Below are 21358 nucleotides of genomic sequence, written 5' to 3'. Positions count from 1 at the left end.
ACGACGGACGCGAGTCTGTCAGGGTGGGGAGCGGTTTTTCTCCACCACAGGGCTCAGGGAACCTGGACTCCGACAGAGTCCTCCCTTCAGATCAATGTTCTGGAGATAAGGGCAGTATATCTAGCCCTAAAGGCGTTCCATCGGTGGCTGGAGGGCAGGCAGATCCGCATACAGTCGGACAACGCCACGGCGGTAGCGTACATCACCCACCAGGGCGGCACACGCAGCCGTCAAGCCTTCCAGGAAGTCCGGCGGATTCTGCTGTGGGCGGAGACCACAGCCTCCACCATCTCCGCAGTTCACATCCCGGCCGTAGAAAACTGGGAAGCAGACTTTCTCAGTCGTCAGGGCATGGATGCGGGGGAATGGTCTCTTCACCCAGACGTGTTTCGAGAGATCTGTCGCCGCTGGGGTACGCCGGACGTCGATCTCATGGCGTCACGGCACAACAACAAAGTCCCGGCATTCATGGCACGGTCTCAAGATCACAGAGCTCTGGCGGCGGACGCATTAGTTCAGGATTGGTCGCAGTTTCGACTGCCTTATGTATTTCCCCCTCTGGCGATGCTGCCCAGAGTGCTGCGCAAAATCAGGTCCGACTGTCGTCGCACCATTCTCGTCGCTCCAGATTGGCCGAGGCGGTCGTGGTACCCGGATCTGTGGCATCTCACGGTGGGTCAACCGTGGGCGCTCCCAGACCGTCCAGACTTGCTGTCACAAGGGCCGTTTTTCCATCTGAATTCTGTGGCCCTCAACCTGACTGTGTGGCCATTGAGTCCTGGCTCCTAGCGTCCTCAGGGTTATCTCAAGATGTCATTGCCACCATGAGACAGGCCAGGAAACCAACGTCCGCCAAGATCTATCACAGGTCTTGGAGGATCTTCTTATCCTGGTGCTCTGATAATGGTTTTGCTCCCTGGCCTTTTGCCTTACCCACTTTTCTTTCATTCCTTCAATCCGGAATGGACAAGGGTTTGTCTCTCGGCTCTCTCAAGGGACAAGTATCGGCGCTATCCGTATTTTTTCAAGAGCGTCTAGCCAGGCTTCCGCAGGTCCGCTAGTTCCTGCAGGGAGTTTGCCACATAGTCCCACCTTACAAGCGTCCGCTGGAACCCTGGGACCTTAACAAGGTGCTAACGGCTCTTCAGAAACCACCTTTCGAGCCGCTGCGGGATGTCTCTTTATCACGTCTTTCGCAGAAGGTAGCATTTCTAGTGGCAGTTACATCGCTCCGTAGAGTGTCGGAGCTGGCAGCGCTGTCATGCAAAGCCCCCTTCCTGGTTTTTCACCAGGATAACGTGGTTCTGCGTCCTGTTCCGGAATTTCTCCCTAAGGTGGTATCTCCTTTTCATCTCAATCAGGATATCTCCTTACCTTCATTTTGCCCTAATCCGGTTCACCAATGTGAAAAGGATTTGCACTCATTAGATCTGGTGAGAGCACTCCGGTTCTACGTGGCTCGCACGGCGCTCTTGCGCCGTTCTGATGCGCTCTTTGTCCTTGTCGCTGGCCAGCATAAGGGTTCGCAGGCTTCCAAGTCAACCTTGGCTCGGTGGATCAAGGAACCGATTCTTGAAGCCTACCGTTCTTCTGGGCTTCCGCTTCTTTTGGGGCTGAAAGCCCATTCTACCAGAGCCGTGGGTGCGTCCTGGGCATTGCGGCACCGGGCTACGGCTCAGCAGGTGTGTCAGGCAGCTACCTGGTCTAGTCTGCACACTTTCACGAAACACTATCAGGTGCATACCTATGCTTCGGCAGACGCCAGTCTAGGTAGGCGAGTTCTTCAGGCGGCGGTTGTCCACCTGTAAGAGGAGGCCGTTTCGGCTCTTTTTATTGAGGTATTCTTTTACCCACCCAGGGACTGCTTTTGGACGTCCCAATTGTCTGGGTCTCCCAATGGAGCGACAAAGAAGAAGGGAATTTTGTTTACTTACCGTAAATTCCTTTTCTTCTAGCTCCTATTGGGAGACCCAGCACCCGCCCCTGTTCCCTTCGGGCTGTTTGTTCTTTTGTGTACACATGTTGTTCATGTTGAATCGTTTCTTTTGGTTCATGGTTTTCAGTTCTCCGAACATCCTTCGGATTGAATTTACCTTAGACCAATTTATAAGTTTCCTCCTTCCTGCTTTTGCACCAAAACTGAGGAGCCCGTGATAGACGGGAGGGTGTATAGGCAGAGGGGAGGGGTTACACTTTTTAAAGTGTAATACTTTGTGTGGCCTCCGGAGGCAGAAGCTATACACCCAATTGTCTGGGTCTCCCAATAGGAGCTAGAAGAAAAGGAATTTACGGTAAGTAAACAAAATTCCCTTCTTTATTTATTTATTTATTTATTTTTTTTGAAAGGCCACCTTAAGAATCAGAGTATTCTCTCTTGTTCTAGTCTCTACTCTTCTACAGGGCTGGAAGCCGATTACAAAAAGACAAAAAAACCCACAGCCTGGCCAAAATTTTTGTATTCCATGGGCAAGCCCAGATGGACCTGCACCCATTGCGGTATTCTTAGAGCTCTTCCGGAAGGGGTTGACAGTGGGTCTTTCAGTACGTACAATAAGTGTTCAGAATACGCCCTTTCATCCTCCTACGATTGTAACCTGGTGGGAAATCGCTGGGTTCCCGGTTCATTGGGATATGGTATAGACCTATGAGCAATAAATATATCCTTGCCTCCATGGGATCTTAAATTCGTCCTGGCTGCTCTGACGTAGCCCCATGGAACCCTTAGAGTCCATGTCCCTTCATAATCCATCCCTGAAAGCATCTCTGGACAACCTTAAACATCAGCACGTAAGGTTAGGACGTCCAGGCCCTATCTTAGCTACACCGTTTTTCAGCTTTCAAGAATAAAGTGGTCCTGAAACCTGACCCTGCTTGCCTCCTAATACTACTTCTTCTTCTTTTTCATAAATCTAAAGGGATTGTTCTTCCGTCCTTTAGTATTAGTCCGGAAGATCTGGAAGAGGAGGTGGGCACTGCCTGGATGTTCCCAGTTACCTTATAGTAAGTTTGTATGCAGAAGAGGCAGGTCTGGTTTGTATTCCTTTTAGGCTAATACCTAAGGGCTCAAATCTTCTAACTCTGCTTGTGGGATGGATCAGAGAAGCCACCTGCTTGCCTACTCGGCTAGTGGTAGGTATGTGCCGACAGGTATGAAAGCTCTCTACACAAGTATGACATCTTCCGGGGCAGCAGGATCGTATGTCACCATTGCGCAGCTCTGTAGGGGGTCACAGGGTCTTCACCTTCCACTCACTATATGCACTATGGGTTGGCCTTCTCCTTACTGACTTCACCTTGGGAGAACGGTTCTGCAATCTTTGGTTCCCCCCTCCTTAGGATGTTCCTTGTCTATGTAATTCTCTCGTGGTGCTGTCATGGGTGCTGGAAAAATACGTAATTACTTACCGGTAATGTGTTTTTTCTGAACCCATGACAGCACCCTTATATTCCCTCCCTGCATGTGGATAGATTGGCAGTATTGGCTGCATGTGGTTATATGTTCGTGGTGGGTTATGTTATAACATGATTCCTTCCGGAGGTCCTTTCATGCTCTGTAACCAACTGATGCAGGGAGAGGTGCCGCCCCTTTTTATTCTGGAGGTTTCCTGTCCTTGAAGGGCGGATCCTTTCGTGGTGCTGTCATGGGTTCAGAAAAAACACAGTAATTACGTATTTTTCCTTTCCCCATGACCGCACCATATGACAGAGGGATCCGCCCCACAAGGACAGGAAACTTACTTAATAAAAGGGTGGCACCTCTCCCCCCGCATCAGTTGGTTTCCTGTCCTTGAAGGGAACCTACACAAAAAGAAGCAGTGAAGATTCTGTCTTACCCAGACTTTCTAGTGATGTCTGCTCAGTATCTTCCACTATTGTGAGTGGCAATGACGGTGGGGCCTGGAAGCGCTGCAGCGGGTGCAGTGGGACCTCTGGCTGGCAAGGAAGGTGGTGGCAGCATCTTCTGCGAGTCTGCTAGCAAGCATGTTGTTTGTGGCCACGCACATGCAGAGCATGCTGGTAGAGGTGTGCTCTGGTAGAGGTGTGCTCTGATGACGAGTGCGCTGGAATCGGCAAATCACGACTATACGAGTAGAGGCACGCCCCGATGACTAACATGCCGGCAATATCAAGCCAGCACTGTGCATGCGCGTGTGAAGGGTCACGCTCTGTCAGCGAGCATGCTGGACTTCTGACCTGTAGGTGATATTTTTTTCACTTCTGGGTGGGTCTGGAGGCCAAATAATTCTCTATCCTGTGCAATGGTGAGTACTTTTTTTGCTCCTGTTCTGGTTAACATTCTGAACAAGGCCAGAAATGTATAGAAGGGATTCTCTAACTTGTCCATCCCAGAATATACAGGACCCTTCCAGAGGAGAAGATGCGGGCTAAAGAGACCTCACAAAGATCATATGTTTGATAAGTAACAGAAGCTTTGTTGCTTGGTGGACTGTCAGGTTTATCAGGGGGTTTTATCCCCCCCCCCCACCTTCAGATCCATAATCAATTTAAACAGGTTGACCAGGTTCTCGATATTTTAACCTTTCAAAACTTAGTCAATAAAATGCGCTATAATACTCATGTTTACGGCCTGTTACATGAGCGTGTTAGATCTGAATGATGCTTATTACTATGTCCCGATCCATATAGTACATCAGAGATATGAGGGTGGCCTTACTTATAAACAACCAGGTCAAAGATTTTCAGACCTTCGGTCTGTCCATGGCTCTGAGAATTTTCAGATTATATCAGAAATTATGGCACATCTTCAGGAACAGGACACTCTAATAATCTCACCTGGGCTATTTCGTTGTTGTCGGCAGATCAATGGAACAGTGCAACTTTGAGTTTTCAAAAATCAGTGCCATTCTGGAGGAATTGGACTGGTTTCAAAATCTAAAAAAAATTTACAAATAGTCTCTCTGATTTTCAGTCCTTTTTAGGTCTTCTCTGAGATTCAGCAACTCCGATTTTATTTGCTGGAAACCTGATAGCCTCGTTCTGGCCCAAAAGGCCGTTGTTTTCATGGTTGAGACTGGCTCCGATCCATGAATTCTTCCATATATCCCAGATATTATCAGACAGAGTCCGTTCTGGCATTTGCAACTGGCGGAGCTATATTTGACAGCCTGAAATTTGAAAGGTCACTTCTGATCTAGAAAGTGTTTTCCCCAAATTTGTCTACCTTGCTTAGGAATAGAAAACTTGTAACAACGAAGATGTGAAGCTATGTGGTAGAACCTGGAGGAAGTTCCTGTCGAATTATGGGAGTCAATTAGGTGACTAGATTCCTGTTGGGTCCATCCTAGAATTCCTTCAAAAAGGGTTAGACGTGGGGTTATCCACCAGTAATCTCAGGGTGCAGATATCAGCCTTAGGAAGCCTTAGGAACATTATATAATGGTGACCTGGCAGGCAACAGATGGGTTGCTAGATTTATCAAGGCATGTGACAGGTATATAATTGTCCATATTCCTAGGGTGCCTCCCTGGGATCTGAACTTGGTTCTGAACCCTTAAGCAGGTTTTACACACTGCGACAGCGCTAGCCGATGCTAGCGATGCCGAGCTCAATAGCGCCCACCCCCGTCGTATGGCCGATATGTGTTGATTGCTGCCGTAGTGAACATTTACGCTACGGCAGCGTCACACACTTACCTGCCCTGCAACGTCGCTGTGACCGGCGATCCGCCTTCCTCCTAAGGGGGCAGTTCGTTCAGTGTCACAGCAGCGTCACTGAACTGCCGCCCAATAGAAAAGGAGGGGCGGAGATGAGCGACCGGAACATGCTGCCCACCTCCTTCCTTCCTCCTTTTCCTGTGGAGGCAGGTAAGGAGATGTTTGTCGCTCCTGCGGTGTCACACAAACAGCGATGTGTGCTGCCTCAGGAATTACAAACAACATCGTACCTGTCGCTGCAGCGATATTATGGAAATGAGCGACGTGACAACGAGCAACGATTTTTGACATTTTTGTGCTCGTTGATCGTCGCTCATTTGCGTTCCACGCTGCGATGTCCGTAACGGCGCCGGATGTGCGTCACTAACGACGTGACCCCGACTATGTCGTTCCCGATGTCGCAACGTGTCCGCTTTAGAGTCCTCTATAGTAAGAAAAATCATCATACCTTGAAAACCATGCTCTTGGGGGCTCTGACTTCTGCCCGTTGAGTCAGTGATAACCATTTTTTGTCAGTGGCTGCCCCCTTTTTATCCAGGTTTTGATAAGGTTGTTTTTAAACCAGACCCAGCCGACTTTCTGAAGGTATCATTTCATAGCAGTTAGTAGAGCCTAGTAACCCAAAATGGGGCTTTACACGCAACGACATCGCTAACAAGATGTGGTTGGGATCACGGAATTCGTGATGCACATCCGGCCTCGTTAGCGATGTCGTTGCGTACGAAACGCACGAACGACCGCTAACCATCAAAAATACTCACCTAATCGTTGATCGTTGACACATCGTTCTAATCCTAAATATCGTTGCTGTTGCAGGATGCAGGTTGTTCGTCGTTCCTGAGGCAGCACACATCGCTACGTGTGACATCCAAGGAACGACGAACAACACCTTACCAGCGTCCTCCCGCAACAAGGTGGGTGTCCCTTTCTTTCGGCTGCTCTCCGCCCCTCTGCTTCTATTGGACGGCTGCCGTGTGACGCCGCACAAACTGCCCCCCCCCCTCTTTAGAAAGGAGGCGGTTCACCGGCCACAGCGACATCGCTAGGCAGGTAAGTACGTGTGACTGGTCCTAACGATGTTGTGCGCCACGGGCAGCGATCTGCCCGTGACGCACAACCGACGGGGGCGGATGCTTTCACCAGCGACATCGCTAGCATGTAAAGCAGCCTAAAGGATTAAAAGTTTCACACCTTAGTTTTTCGTTTTGATGACCAAACCATGTGGTTTCAATATGCTCACTGCACTCACAGATGAATTAATTGAGGGGTACAATTTATAAAAGGGGGTCGCTTCTGGGGGCTTCCTGCTGTTTTGACACTTCAGGGGCTCTGCCAATGTGATATGGCACCCGCAAACCATTCCAGCACATTCTGAGGTCCAACATAACACTCCTTCCCTTCTGAGCTTTGCACTATGCTTCAAAAGTAGTTCCCGATTTTACATGTAGGGTATTTGCACAATCAGGAGAAATTTATATAACAAACTGTATGGTCCACTTATTCTTATTAACCCTTGTAAAAAATAAAAACTTGGGGCCAAAACATTTTAGTGGTGGTGGGCGTCTACTTTTCTGGCTGCCAATGTGACATGGTACCCCCAAACAATTCAAGCAAAATCTGCACTCTAATATGGCGCTCCTTCTGTCTGAGCTTTACAGTGTGTAGTGTGTCTCAAAAGTAGTTTTCAACCACATATGAGGTAATGACATACTTAAAAGAAATTGCACAACAAATTGTATTCCCCCCCCCCCATTTTATACCTTTTGAAAATTAAAAACTTAGGGCCACAGCAACATTATAGTGGAAAAAATGTTAATTTTCATTTACTCAGCCAAATATTATACAATTCTGTGAATTGCCAGTGGGTTAAAAATACTCACTAATACTAAAAATGAATTTGAGAGCTGTAGTATCCAAAATGAGGGTCACTTTTGTGCGGTTTCTTCTGTTTTGGCATGTCGGAATATCTTTGAACATGGCATGGCTATGTATTTCGGCCAAAATAGCGCCTTAAAATTCCAATAGTGCTCCTTCCATTCCAAGCCCTGTCACACTCCCAAAAAGTAGTTTTCCACTTTTGTACTTGGGAACAATCGCACAACAAATTGTAGAGACCATTTTCTCCTTGTTACTCTTATAAACATGAAAAATTGGGGATAAAGCAACATTTTTGTGGGAAAAAGTATTTATTTTTTTTCCACATTTGCTTTAAAATTCCTGTGACGCACCTAAAGGGTTAATAAACTTGTTGAATGTAAATTTGAGGGGATAAGTTTTTAAAATGGTTTAAGGTATTTTCTGTCACCTAAGCCTCTGTCACTTCAAAAGTGATGTGGTCACAAACTATACATTTTGTAAGAAAAATGAGAAATTGCTGATAAACTTCTAATCCTTCTAACTTCCTAACAAGAGACATTGTTTCAAAATGTAGCTTTATGTAAAGTAGACATGTGTAAATTGTTTATTAACCATCTTGTGTGATATAGCTACCTGGTTTTCGGGCATGAAAATTCAATTCAAACTTCAAAAATGTGCAAAATATCTTGTCTAGAATGAAATATATATATATATAATATATAATGCAAATTATAGTCAAAATTTACCACTACTACGAAGTCCGATGTGTGGTGAAAAACGTCTCAGAATCACTGTGAAATAGTTAAGCGTTACAGAGTTACCGCATAAAGTGAAGCTGGTCACGAAGGTGGAAACTGGCTTGGGGTTAATGGGTTAAAGATGTTAAAACATTTATAAGAAATAACTGCTCTCCCTTCCCCTCTTCTTTCATGCAAATACAATATTGCCGATCTTCATCAGAAATTTCTTGTAAAACACTTGCTCCCATTATTAGAACTATTTATCTAACAAGACAAGTTTAATCCAATAGTACTTTATTCTCTTGCCCTCATGTTAAACTGTCCAACATTAAAGCTCCACTCCAGTCTTTTGTTTATTTCCCGGCTGGAGTGGCGCTTTAAATGCGAGTGCCCTGCCTCCTGTCTTACATTCACCTGCCACCATTTTCATCTGTTTCCAGTGTTGCTCTGGTCAGTATCCTGTGATTTTTGACCTGCTGGCAGTTCCAGTGTTTCATGGAGTGCGCCGGAGGTCACAAATTAATGTAACTTTGAGAGCCTCGTCCTGGCACTTAGAGTTACTCAGCACTTGGGACATCACTTTTGACTCCGGCCAGTCAGAAGTTACGGACACAAAATGGCGCTGCAGTACCAGAGAGAGACTGAAAAAGAATGAAGACAGCAGCAGGTGAGTATAATACTGGGGGCACTTGGTTTAAATTTAGAATGCCAATAAAAAACAAAACTGGAGTGGTGCTTTAGCTATGGTGAAGTGGGCCCATCGGTTGGCACTGCTAGGAAACAGAATAGATAATAGACCCCCCTGGTTCTAGAAAAAACTGTTTTTATTGCTTAGGAAAAAAATAACCTCTCTCTCCACCCATAGTATCTTAGTTAATCAAGGAATGGGATCGAGACCTTAACAGCTCTTCCCACTAGTACACAAATATATTTTGAAGACCCCCGAATGTTGCCTCTGGCTGCATAAGTCTGCTAGAAAATTCATACAAGTACCTTCCTGGTGGCACCTGACCCCAACTAATTGAAAACAAATGTAGTGCTTCCTCCGCAGTATGTGCTAAAGATGTAACCAAAGGATTAATATATATTTGGAGAGATGTGATCTGAGACTTCCCTTTCTGGCAACAGATCTTCAAAATAATTAACTCTGTGGCTTGGAACTCTCCTATTTCCTTACAATACCCTGAGCTAACTCTTCTCCATCCTCCGGTTTTTATTGCCTGAAGCTCATTGTGTTATAACTCTTCACTGGAAATCCTCAGGGGGTATATCGGTGGATTAACTCCTCCCTACATGAGGTACTATTATGTCATATGTCGGTTCGCCGTCTTTGATGCAAGCTCGGGAACGAAGCTTGTATCTTTTCCGGCAGATAAATGCTGTGTTGTGTAACCATCTGCATTGAAGACCGAAATTCCGCCAACTTCTGGTAGCCACTTAAATTCCATTATGTTTAATCTATTTTTATTGAAACATTCATAAACACAATGAAGAATGAATCGTAATGCAGCAATACAATTATTTCATAAGGACCATTTTAAAAAAAAATAAAAAAAATCCAATAAGATACTCCTCCAATTATTAAAGGGCCACTTTGACAGAGAAACAAATTTAATTATAACCAAATGAACAAATGAGGACATATTGGGCTTACCCAATAATAAGAAACTAACAAAGGGACTCTAAGTCCAAAAGTTTTCCCAATATAGTAGAAAAGAGAGATGAAAAGTGAAGAAAAAAACCCAAAGGGGGTGGAGGGAGCAAAGAATAAGTGAGAAGGTAAAGACATATTTTTCGCATTAAGCCATGGAAGCCACAACACCAACCCGGGCCTGCACACCGATCCCACAACCTATTGAAAATGTTTATGAATATTTGGGGAATCCTGGAATAATATCCATTCACTCCATAATCTGGTGAATTTCAGTGAGTCCAGCGCATTCGGCAGAAAGCTCCTCCATCCTGCAAATATTGTCTATTTCAGAGTACCACTCATTATTAGAAGTGATCAGAGTTGAATGAATATAAATAAATAAAATATATATTATATAATTAAAATCTGTCATCTCTATTAATATAATATTTTTTTTGTCTTTATTGAACATAAGACAAAGGGTACAGAGAAAGTAAAGAAGTAAAAATAGACGTTGCATGACACATATATACTTATAGCATAATAAACTAAATGTCACACTATTGTTCAGGATTACAAATTCACCCTCCGGACGAATTTGTGTCACTGTTTTGGCTTTCCATAAAAGGAATAGTTAAACAATAAGTTTTTTTGTTTTTTTTTAAATTTAAAAAGAATTAAAAATTGTAAGTTTTGCGACTGTACATCTGTCCAGCTTAATAATCATTTTGTCAGCCGTGTCACATAGCATTTCCCTGTCCATGTCCACTTGTCCTTCTCTCTCCTGATCATGAAATTACTTCCTCCCAATATCTCCTTCCAGTGCCCTCCAGTGGTTCATAATGACGTATGTAGCCAGACCTCTATCTCAAAGATGACTCCCGTTACTACAGGCATAATAACAGACGATCCAGCATACCATCCTGAACTAACACACCAGAGGGAAGACCTGGTGCATCCATCCATCCATGGCTGCCAAATCTTGTAAAATTTACTATAGACTTCTCTTTCCAGTCTAAGTGCTTTATTTATTTATCTAATTTTTGAGCTCTACTATAGTCGGGGGTGAGGAATCTAGGCAGTGGTACGCCAATAGTTTCCTTGCTTGGTAAAGAATACGTGAAATACCCAAGGCTGTTGGAGTCCGGATCTACCCCCTCCTCCCCACAAATTCACTAAACAAATACGGTAATAATATGGTACACATGTTCTACAGTCATGGCCAAAAGTTTTGAGAATGACACGAAAATTATATTTTCACATGATCTGTTGCCCTCTGGTTTTTAATTGTTTGATGTTTACATCACATACAGAAATATAATTGCAATCATATATGAGTACCAAAAGGTTATATTGACAGTTAGAATGAGTTAATGCAGCAAGTCAATATTTGCAGTGTTGACCCTTCTTCAGGACCTCTGCAATTCTCCCTGGCATGCTCTCAATCAACTTCTGGATCAAATCCTGACTGATAGCTGTCCATTCTTGCATAAGCAATGCTTGCATTTTGCCAGAATTTGTTGGTTTTTGCTTGTCCACCCGTCTCTTGATGATTGCCCACAAGTTCTCAATGGGATTAAGATCTGGGGCGTTTCCAGGCCATGGACCCAAAATCTCTGTTTTGTTCCATGAGCCATTTAGTGATCACTTTTGCTTTATGGCAAGGTACTCCATCATGCTGGAAAAGGGATTGTTGGGCGCCAAACTGCTCTTGGACAGTTGGGAGAAGTTGCTCTTGGAGGACATTCTGGTACCATTCTTTATTCATGGCTGTGTTTTTAGGCAAGACTGTGAGTGAGCCGATTCCCTTGGCTGAGAAGCAATCCCACACATGAATCGTTTCAGGATGCTTAACAGTTGGCATGAGACAAGACTGGTGGTAGCGCTCACCTCTTCTTCTCCCAATAAGCTGTTTTCCAGATGTCCCAAACAATCGAAAAGGGCATTCATCTGAGAAAATGACTTTACCCCAGTCCTCAGCAGTCCACTGCCTGTACCTTTTGCAGAATATCAGTCGGTCCCTGATGTTTTTTTCTGGAGAGAAGTGGCTTCTTTGCTGCCCTCCTTGAAACCAGGCCTTGCTCAAGCAGTCTCCGCCTCACAGTGCGTGCAGAAGCACTCACACCAGCCTGCTGCCATTGCTGAGCTAGCTTGGCACTGCTGGTAGTCCTATCCCGCAGCTGAAACAGTTTTAAGATACGGTCCTGGCGTTTGCTGGTCCTTCTTGGGCGCCCTGGAGCCTTTTTGGCAACAATGGAAGCTCTCTCCTTGAAGTTCTTGATGATGCGATAGATTGTTGACTGAGGTGCAATCTTTGTAGCTGTGATACTCTTCCCTGTTAGGCCATTTTTGTGCAGAGCAATGATGGCTGCACGTGTTTCTTTAGCGATAACCATGGTTAAATGAAGAGAAACAATGATACCAAGCACCAGCCTCCTTTTAAAGTGTCCAGTGGTGTCATTCTTACTTAATCATGACTGATCGCCAGCCCTGTCCTCATCAACACCCACACCTGTGTTAATGGAACAATCACTAATACAATGTTAGCTGCTCCTTTTAAGGCAGGAATGCAATGATGTTGAAATGTGTTTTGGGGGTTAAAGTTCATTTTCTTAGCCAATATTGACTTTGCAAGTAATTGCTGTTAAGCTGATCACTCTTTATGACATTCTGGAGTATATGCAAATTGCCATTAGAAAAACTTAAGCAGTAGACTTTGTAAAAATTAATATTTGTAGCATTCTCAAAACTTTTGGCCATGACTGTAGAAGTCCCAGGGCTTTCTTTCAAAATTTGTCAATATGCCCGCACTCCCAGATGACATACATTGAATAGCACCCCTTCCTGTCCTCAGCTAAACATTTGGTCTAAGTCCTATCAATGAGTTAATTTCCAGTAACTGGGAGTCATAGAGCATGCAGCTGTCGGGCAGAAGCAGAGCATATCCCGTTTGTGAAATTTTATTGAATGAGGCGAAATGGAGAGAAGTGCAATCCAAGGGCTGCCCTCCAGTATTCTTTCCAGTAATTAAGTGATAATTCGCAAACACTCCTTCCCTGAAGAGCTTTAATCTTATCACACTCCCACCAGATATGCAACATGGTACCATTTTCAAGATTACAATGCCAGCATGTGTCTGAAAGAACTGGAAAAATAGCATGTAGGGTAGCTTTTATTGGTAATACCATCTTGTCAAAATTTTGTAATTCTTCCCCTGTGCAGAGCAAGGAACTGCTAGCTCATGAGTAAGGGCTAAGCCACACGGCGAGAAAATCGGTGCGAGTGGAGTGCGATAAAACATCGCATTCCCCTCGGACCAATTCTAGCCTGTGTGTCAGCACACATGGGCGATTATTTTCTCAGCCCTAATCGGACTGAGAAAACAATCGCAGCATGCTGCGATTGTAAGCTGAGTCTCTTTCTCTCGCACCCATTCAAGTGAATGGGGCGAGAGAAAAATCGCACTGCACTCGCGGTACACCGGTGTACTGCTAGTGCAGTGCGAGAATGGCAATACCCGGCTACACAGGAGAGAGGGAGATAAATCCCTCCCTCCCCTCCTGAGTGCCGGCCCGCCCCCCGCAGCTGAGGTCTGCTCGCACGAACGGACCTCAGTTGCAAGGACACAGGCATGACACTCGGCTCTGCTGTACTGCCAGCACGAGCCGAGTGCCATGCGAGGGGATCGCAGTAGTGCCCGTGTGGCCCCAGCCTTAAGAGGAAGCTTTTCTCCCAGTTGACTGAAGAAATTACCTCTTACAGTTCCTGTTCCCAATTAAGTTGAAAGCTTCGTTTTTCACAGATCCCCTGTCTGATTAAGCCACTATATAGTAAGGAAATTGCATGTTCTGGTAGAGTCCTTTTGAAAAATACTTTTTCAAAAGTAAGTGCAGTCATAGCTAGATAGTTCGACTCCTGAGAAGATAAGAATGACTGACTGTAATTGAAAATTTTCTAACCACATAAAATTCCCGGATGGGGACTGTGCCTGTAGTATGTTAAATGCAGGTAACTTGGCATCATGGAGTATTTGCCCCAGTCGGAAATCCTCCACTGCTCGCCAGCTGAGAAAAACCTCACACAGAAATCCTGGACTGATGAATTTGAGAATAGTGGAGTGAGGGTGGGCTACGTGTCCTAAAAGGAGAACAATTTCCAAGAAGTGTTTGCCATACTTCTAAGGTGTTTTTTTTTTTTTTTTTTTTGGTAAACTCTGAGAGGTAACCCACTAAAGACAAATTCATTGATATTATTTGGGGGATGTGTTTTTAAGGGGACGCAGAGCCCTTCCTGTTCAATCCGCACACACTATTTGTTGTTGGCCTGGAAATGCCAATCCAAAAAGCGAACAAGAAAGAAACTTGTAAGTATATTTTAAAGTTGGGGAAGTCTGCTCCGTCCATAGATTTGGAAGGATTAACCCCTTCACGACCTTGGACGGATCTATCCGTCTAGGATCGTGTCCCGTTAAGCCCTGCCGCGGGCAGGCGGCGTGGATCGGCACACATCAGCTGTTTTCAACAGCTGACATGTGTGCCTGCTAGCCGCGGGTGGAATCGCTTCCACCCGCGGCCATTAACCCCTTAAATCTTACTGCCAAAGTCTGGCAGCAAGATCTAAATGCGCGCGGCCATGTTTTTTACTTACCGCCGCCCCCACCGGAAGTCACGTGTGTTATCACGTGACTATCGGTGGTTGCCATCGTAGCACAGGGTCATGTGATGACGCCTGCAGCTATGATGTTTCACTTTCGTTTTCCCTCGGCCGAGAGCAGAGGGCAAAACAAAGTGACTGAATCTGCTGTTTACAGCTGTATTGCTGTGATCAGCAGATAGATAATAGCGATCGGATTGCTGATCGCTATAGCCCCCTAGGGGGACTAGTAAAATTAAAAAAAAAGTTTTAAAAAATAAAAAAAAACCTGAAAGTTCAAATCACCCCCCTTTACCCCCCATTGAAAATTAAAGGGTTAAAAAATAAATAAATATACACATATTTGGTATCGCCGCGTTCAGAAATGCCCGATCTATCAAAATATAAAATCAATTAATCTGATTGGAATTTTTTTGCCACTACGCCGTTTACCAAACGCCAAAATTACGTTTTTTGGTCGCCGCAAGTTTTACGCAAAATGCAATAACAGGCGATCAAAACGTAGCATCTGCGCAAAAATGGTACCATTATAAACGTCAGCTCGAGACGCAAAAAATAAGCCATCACTGAGCCATAGATCCCAAAAAATAACGCTACGTGTTTCGGAAAATGGCGCAAAACGTGCGCCACTTTTATTGGACAAACTTGTGAATTTTTTTTAACCCCTTAGATACAAGTAAACCTATACATGTTTGGTGTCTACAAACTCGCACCGACCTGAGGCATCACATAGATACATCAGTTTATCATATAGTGAACACTTTGAATAAAACATCCCAAAAACTATTGTGCGATCACTTTTTTTGCAGTTTTTCCACACTTGGAATTTTTTTGCTGTTTTCCAGTACAATATATGGTAATACCTATGGTTTCATTTAAAAGTACAACTCGTCCCGCAAAAAACAAGCCCTCATATGGCAAGATTGACGGAATAATAAAAAAGTTACGGCTCTCGGAAGAAAAGGAGCAAAAAACAAAAATGCAAAAACGAAAAGTGCCCGGGGGCTGAAGGGGTTAAAGTGCTCAGGCCAATTCTCGGTCTAACCCCGCCCCATACAAACCAAATCAATGCAGTATGGAGCTTACAGAAAAAGCTGTTTGGAGGGGAGATAAGGATGGTTTGGAAGATGTATAAAAAGCAGGGCAAAAATATAAATTTTACTTGTGTTTATCCTACCAAACCAGGATAACTTAAAGACCTTGGGTCCTGTGGTAACTTGAAGTGTCCTGTCTAGGAGAGTCTGAAAATTGAGAGCAAACAGTTTAGCCAAATCAATAGGGAGAAGTTCTCCAAGGTGTTTTACAGCATCAGACTTCCACCTGAAAGGGAAGTTGGACATATCATTGACTTCCTGTAGGAATGATATATTTAGGGCCTCAGATTTGAAGTAATTTACTTTGAAATTACTAAGATGATTGAGCTTCTCAAATTCTTTCATTAAGGAGAGTATGGATATCTGTGGCTGTGAAATATATAAAAGGAGGTCATCCACATATAGGGCTGCTTTATAATTTACGGACCCAATCCTAATCCCGTCGATACTGTCATTATTTGTAATGGCTATGGCCAAGTGCTCCATTATTAGGATGTACAGTAGGGGAGAGAGGGGTCACCCCTGTCTGGTCCTATTTCGAATGGCAAGGAAAGAGGACAAAGTGCCATTAACCCTAACTCCTGCCATGGGATCAGAATATAAAGAAAATAATTTTTGCTTAAACCGAGGCCCAATGCCTATTTAACCCAAAGCTTCCCTCATAATTCCCCTGTGGACCCTATCAAAGGTTTTCTGTGCGTCTACAGACAATAGACCAAGGGGGATGGATCTAGCTTTCGCTTTATAAATAGGAAACCATGTCTTGGTAGTATTGTCTTTTGCCTCACGGCCCTTGACAAAGTCCACCTGGTCTGTGTTAATAATGGAGGAAAGCAGAGAGGCCAATTTATCTGCCAATAGTTTTGAAAATAGCTTGATATCCAGGTTTAGTAATGAGATCGGTCTATAGTTCGCAGCCAGTGAAAGATCTTTTCCTGGCTTAGGAATCACACTAATTTGTGCTTCTAAGGATTGTGGAGCAAAACATTACATCATTGTCCAACGATTTAAATGTTTTTGCCATCAATGGAGCCAATTGGGTCCTGAAACATTTATAGAGTGCCGGGCTGAATCCATCCGGCCCAGGGCATTTGTCAAGATGGGTAGATTGAATAAATTATGAATTTCTGCCTCACTTAAATTCCATTAGATGAGCTTGGCAGCAAAGGTGTACAAAGCATGGTGGAGAACAAACCACAGATCTTCTGTAGATGTAAAGTTCAGCAAATCCTCCTGTCTTTTCATGTAATCCCGCAAAGACTTAATCACCGTGAGATTAGGGGTCTGTGGGGCCAATGTCATAACTGCCAACAGTGGTACAATCAGAATAAAAGTGTAATAGAAACATGGGCACCACTTCTGGATTTTTTAGGCACTCCTGGTTTTGGCTACAAATAATGAGGTAAAAAACTCACCAAATACTCAACCTGTACACGTGGTCTTACTGTGTTCCAATCGATGCCAGTCCCTCCACAAAGGATTGAAAACACAAACGCCCTAAGGCTATGTGCGCAGGTTGCGTAGAGTCCATACTGAAAGATCTGCAGCAATTTGGCAGTGCATGTATGCTTCAAATCGCTGCAGAAACACTGCGTAATGGATGCAGTGTGTCTGCAGAATAGATGCCGATTTCATGCGCTCTGGATGCTGCCTCTCCCATAGACAGAGTGGGGTCAGCATCCAAAGTGCACAAAATAAGTGATGTTAGTGTTAGTTTTAGTTTTTTGAGTGCAGCGATTGGATAAAAATTTCAACATCCAAATCGCTGCGCTCGCAAAAGCAACGTGCAGATGGATTATGCACAATCTTCATAGATTGTCCTGGGGACGCAGGACGCATGTGTTTATGTTGTAGTGCAATACGCAGCGTAAACGCATGAAATTACGCAACGTGAGCACATAGCCTAAAATGGTACCAATAAAAACTACAGCTCTTCACACAAAAAACAACCTCTCATGCAGCTCCATTGGCGAGGTATTGGAAATCTATATGCATTTCATTTTTATTTATTTACATATTTTAGAATTTTATGTTCTAAAGCCACTAAATTAATAAAAATGCTATATAAATTTGGTGTCCCTATAAATCATACTGACCTGCAGAATAGTGTTGCCACTTCTCTTTATCCCCCCAAAAAATATGGCAAATTTTTTTTGGGAACACTTTATGGTAAAATTAATGGTTCTAAACCACAGCTTATTTCAAAAAGACAAGCCTCCATAAGGTTATTGCCCCAAAAAATTAGATATGGCTCTTGGAAGAAGGCGAAGGAAGAAATGCTCATAAAGTGACGGACTGTCTTTTAACCCCTTTATGACCCATGAAGTGCTGGGTACGTCATGGATCGTGTGAAGTTAATCCCCGCGGGCTGCTGCTGGCAGTCTGCGGCGATCCGCACACATAGCTGATTTCAAAAGCTGACGTGTGCCTGCTAGTCGTGAGTGGAATTGTGTTCCACCCGCAACTATTAACCCCTTATATCTCGCTGCCAAAATCTGGCAGCGAGATGTGTATGCGCACAGCCATAACGATAACTTACCCGCCCCCATCGGAAGTCACGTGACGTGATCATGTGACTTCCGATGGTTGCCATGGTAGCACAGGGTCATGTGATGACGCCTGTAGCTATCGTGAGTCACTTTCTCTCAATGCCGTCAGTGAGAGAGTAAAACAGCATATCTGCAGATCTCCGCTGTATAGCTATGATCTGGAGAAATGGAAGAGCGATCCGATTACTGATCGTTATAGTCCCCTAAGGGACCTAGTAAAATAAAACTTAAAGTTTTAAAAAATTAAAAAAGAAACAACAAACTTCAACCCCCCCCCCCCCATTCGCCCCATTGAAAATTAAAGGGTTAAAAAAAAAATACACACATTTGGTATCACCACGTTCAGAAATGCCCGATCTATCAAAATCTAAAAATCAATTAATCTGATCGGTAAACGCTGTAGCAGCAAAACAATTCCAACAGCAAAATTAAATTTTGCGCAAAATGCAATAACAGGCGATCAAAACGTAGCATCTGCGCAAAAATGGTAATGTTAAAAAGTCAGCTCAAGATGCAAAAAATAAGCAGTCACTGAGCCATAGATCCAGAAAAATGAGAACGCTACAGGTCACGGAATATGGCTCAACATGTGCGTCACTTTTTTTTGGATAAACTTCTGAATTTTTTTTTAACTCCTTAGATAAAAGTATAGGCATCACAGCAACACATCAGTTTTACCATATAGTGAACACTGTGAATAAAATATCCCGAAAACTATTGTGCAATCGCACTTTTTTTTGCAGTTTTTCCACACTTGAATTTTTTTTGCTGTTTTCCAGTACACTATATGGTAAAACTTATGGTTTCATTTAAAAGTACAACTCGTCCCGCAAAAACAAGCCCTCATATTGGAAGATTGACGGAAACATAAAGTTACGGCTCTTGGAAGAAAGAGGGGGAAAAACGCCCGGGGGTGAAGGGGTTGGGGTGAACACCACATTATAACTGGATAAAAGAAAACCAATGTTTTTAGTCCAGTCCTTAACACCCAACTGTAAAAGTGCCCGTACATCAGAGCATGCCTTTAGTTATGGCACGTTGCTGTACATACGTTGCCATAATCATTTGGCAACAGAAGGTGCCCTTTGTGTTGCTGTAACGCTAGCAGCCCATGGACAGACATGGTTTCTATTTTTGGTGGGGGAAAAAAAGCAAAACCTTTTTAATATACAGTATGTTAGACCAGCATATAAAAACTTTACTAGCAGTGATCACCAAGTGTTCAGTCTTTAGACCCAGCTAATCACTCACATTTCCAATTTTTTCAGCACTATAGAATAACAACTAGAAGAATAACCTGCAGGCTTCTGTTTGTCAAGATATTGTACTTGCATTGTACTATTGTGGATATTTTGTCATTCTTTCTATTTTTTTTTTTTTTTCTTTCAGTCTCATACTTATGTAAATACGGCCAGTGGGGAAGAGGAAATGGGTGGTCGCCATTGCATGCACTCCCTGCCTGAAGCACGTGCACCGTACCATGATCCACCAAGGCATGTATTAGGGCCTGGATGTTCAATGGAGGAACGGAATCCACAAGTCTTTCTTCAACCTGGTGAAGTAAAATTTGTACTTGGTCCAGCACCAGCCTACAGACGAATGCCTTTGAGAGGAGAGAGCTTTTGCCGGCACCATAGGGATTGTCAAGGCCATGTGTGTGCTGGAGAGAGAGAGCACTTACCTCCACATAACAACAATAATGAGTGTAAGGAACAGTGGGGTTCACACAAGTGTGCCTATGAAAATATAAACGGCTTGGTACCATCAGGAAGTATTGCTATGCGAAGGGGTACTGCAAGCAGGAGTCTCAAATTATCAACTGAGGGGCTGCCATACAGCAGTTGTTCACACCGCAGGACGGCAATGTTACACTACGAGAACCTACCCCCTCTGCCTCCTGTTTGGGAGTGTCAGTCCCTGCAACACGATGACGATGAGGAGGAAGAGGATGAAGATGATTCCACTGACGCAATGACACCATCTCTTAATGGATACCATGATGACCCAGTGCAAAACTACATAAATGCTGAGAGTATTAATGCATGTGGAGGGCATCACCATCATCATCGACCAGACTGCCAGCCACTGAGAAGCTGCCCTCCCAATGTGTTCAACTTTGACTTCAGAAGGCCACGCACAGAGCAGAGGCAACTCAACTACATTCAAGTGGAGCTAGATGGAAAAAATGAAGGAAAAGGAAGACCGATTCCTCAGATCACCTGTACGCCTGCTCCCAATCACCCACAGCACCGAGCAGACTCTTATGCGGTCATTGACCTTAAAAAGACAGCTGCGATGTCCAGCCTTCAAAGAGCTATGCCCCGTGATGACGGCACCTCTAGAAAAACCCGACACAACAGCACGGACCTTCCTCTGTAAAAGCTGCTTGTTCGTACCCAATCTTTTTTGATCTGCTTTAAAAGCCATCTCTACTGCTCTTTGGCTTTTTTGATTTTCACTTTTGCCCTCAGCAGTGCAAACTCTTAAACTACGTAGAATGTGAAGGCTAACTTACGAGGATGGGATGATTAAAAACAAAAGTAGCTGCTAAAGAGAATACTGGGTGGGTGTTTTTTTGTTTGTTTTTTTTGTGCCAAAACCTGAGTTGGCACCTTGATGAAATTTGCTTTTTGTTTTCTTTTTTTTCTTTCTTTTTTTTTTTTTTTGTTACTACTGTTGCTTTTGTAAATAATGTTTTCCATTTCAGATTAATTTATTAAGTTAACTTATTTTTATTTCTATTTATTTTTGTATAACCATTCCATGCCTTATTGTGCCCTCCATACTTAAGCACTGCTTCTGAGCAGATACTTAAGGTCACTTTTCTTGACCAATGTGCGTTACTGGTTTTGAACTTTGTACCTCTTCTGATACCGTCAGAACATTGCCATGTTACAGAGAAAAAAAAAAAATATATATATATATGCCCTTTTATTGCAATTTTTTTTTTTAGCAGACTCTTAAGTGCTAATCTAAGAAATTGATGGGCCTTTATGGAAAAACATATATGAATATATAAACATTTTATTTAAAGATATAAGGGGCTTGGAGAAAACTAACTCATTTCAAAGACTGAAAGATACATATAAGGAATAGACAAGCCCAATATTTTATGCATCTACTTGAATGAAAAGTGCCAAATGTTGCTACCTGTGCC

General features: G+C 43.7%; 1 protein-coding gene across 2 annotated transcripts in view; it reads left to right on the top strand.

Annotated features, from left to right (window-relative positions):
* FRS3 (fibroblast growth factor receptor substrate 3) overlaps positions 1-20864 on the top strand; it is a 76737-nt gene extending 55873 nt beyond the window's left edge. For both annotated transcript variants that reach the window (XM_075333734.1, XM_075333735.1), the window contains exon 7: positions 19591-20864. In XM_075333734.1, coding sequence (XP_075189849.1) covers positions 19591-20580 — 990 coding nt within the window. In that variant the 3' untranslated portion in view covers positions 20581-20864. The remainder of the gene's footprint in view (positions 1-19590) is intronic.
* The last annotated feature ends 494 nt before the right edge of the window (positions 20865-21358 follow it).

The sequence above is a fragment of the Anomaloglossus baeobatrachus genome, chromosome 2, assembly GCF_048569485.1.
Source record: "Anomaloglossus baeobatrachus isolate aAnoBae1 chromosome 2, aAnoBae1.hap1, whole genome shotgun sequence".
In the NCBI taxonomy this organism is placed as follows: Eukaryota; Metazoa; Chordata; class Amphibia; order Anura; family Aromobatidae; genus Anomaloglossus; species Anomaloglossus baeobatrachus.
This window is presented reverse-complemented; position numbering and strand designations above follow the sequence as displayed.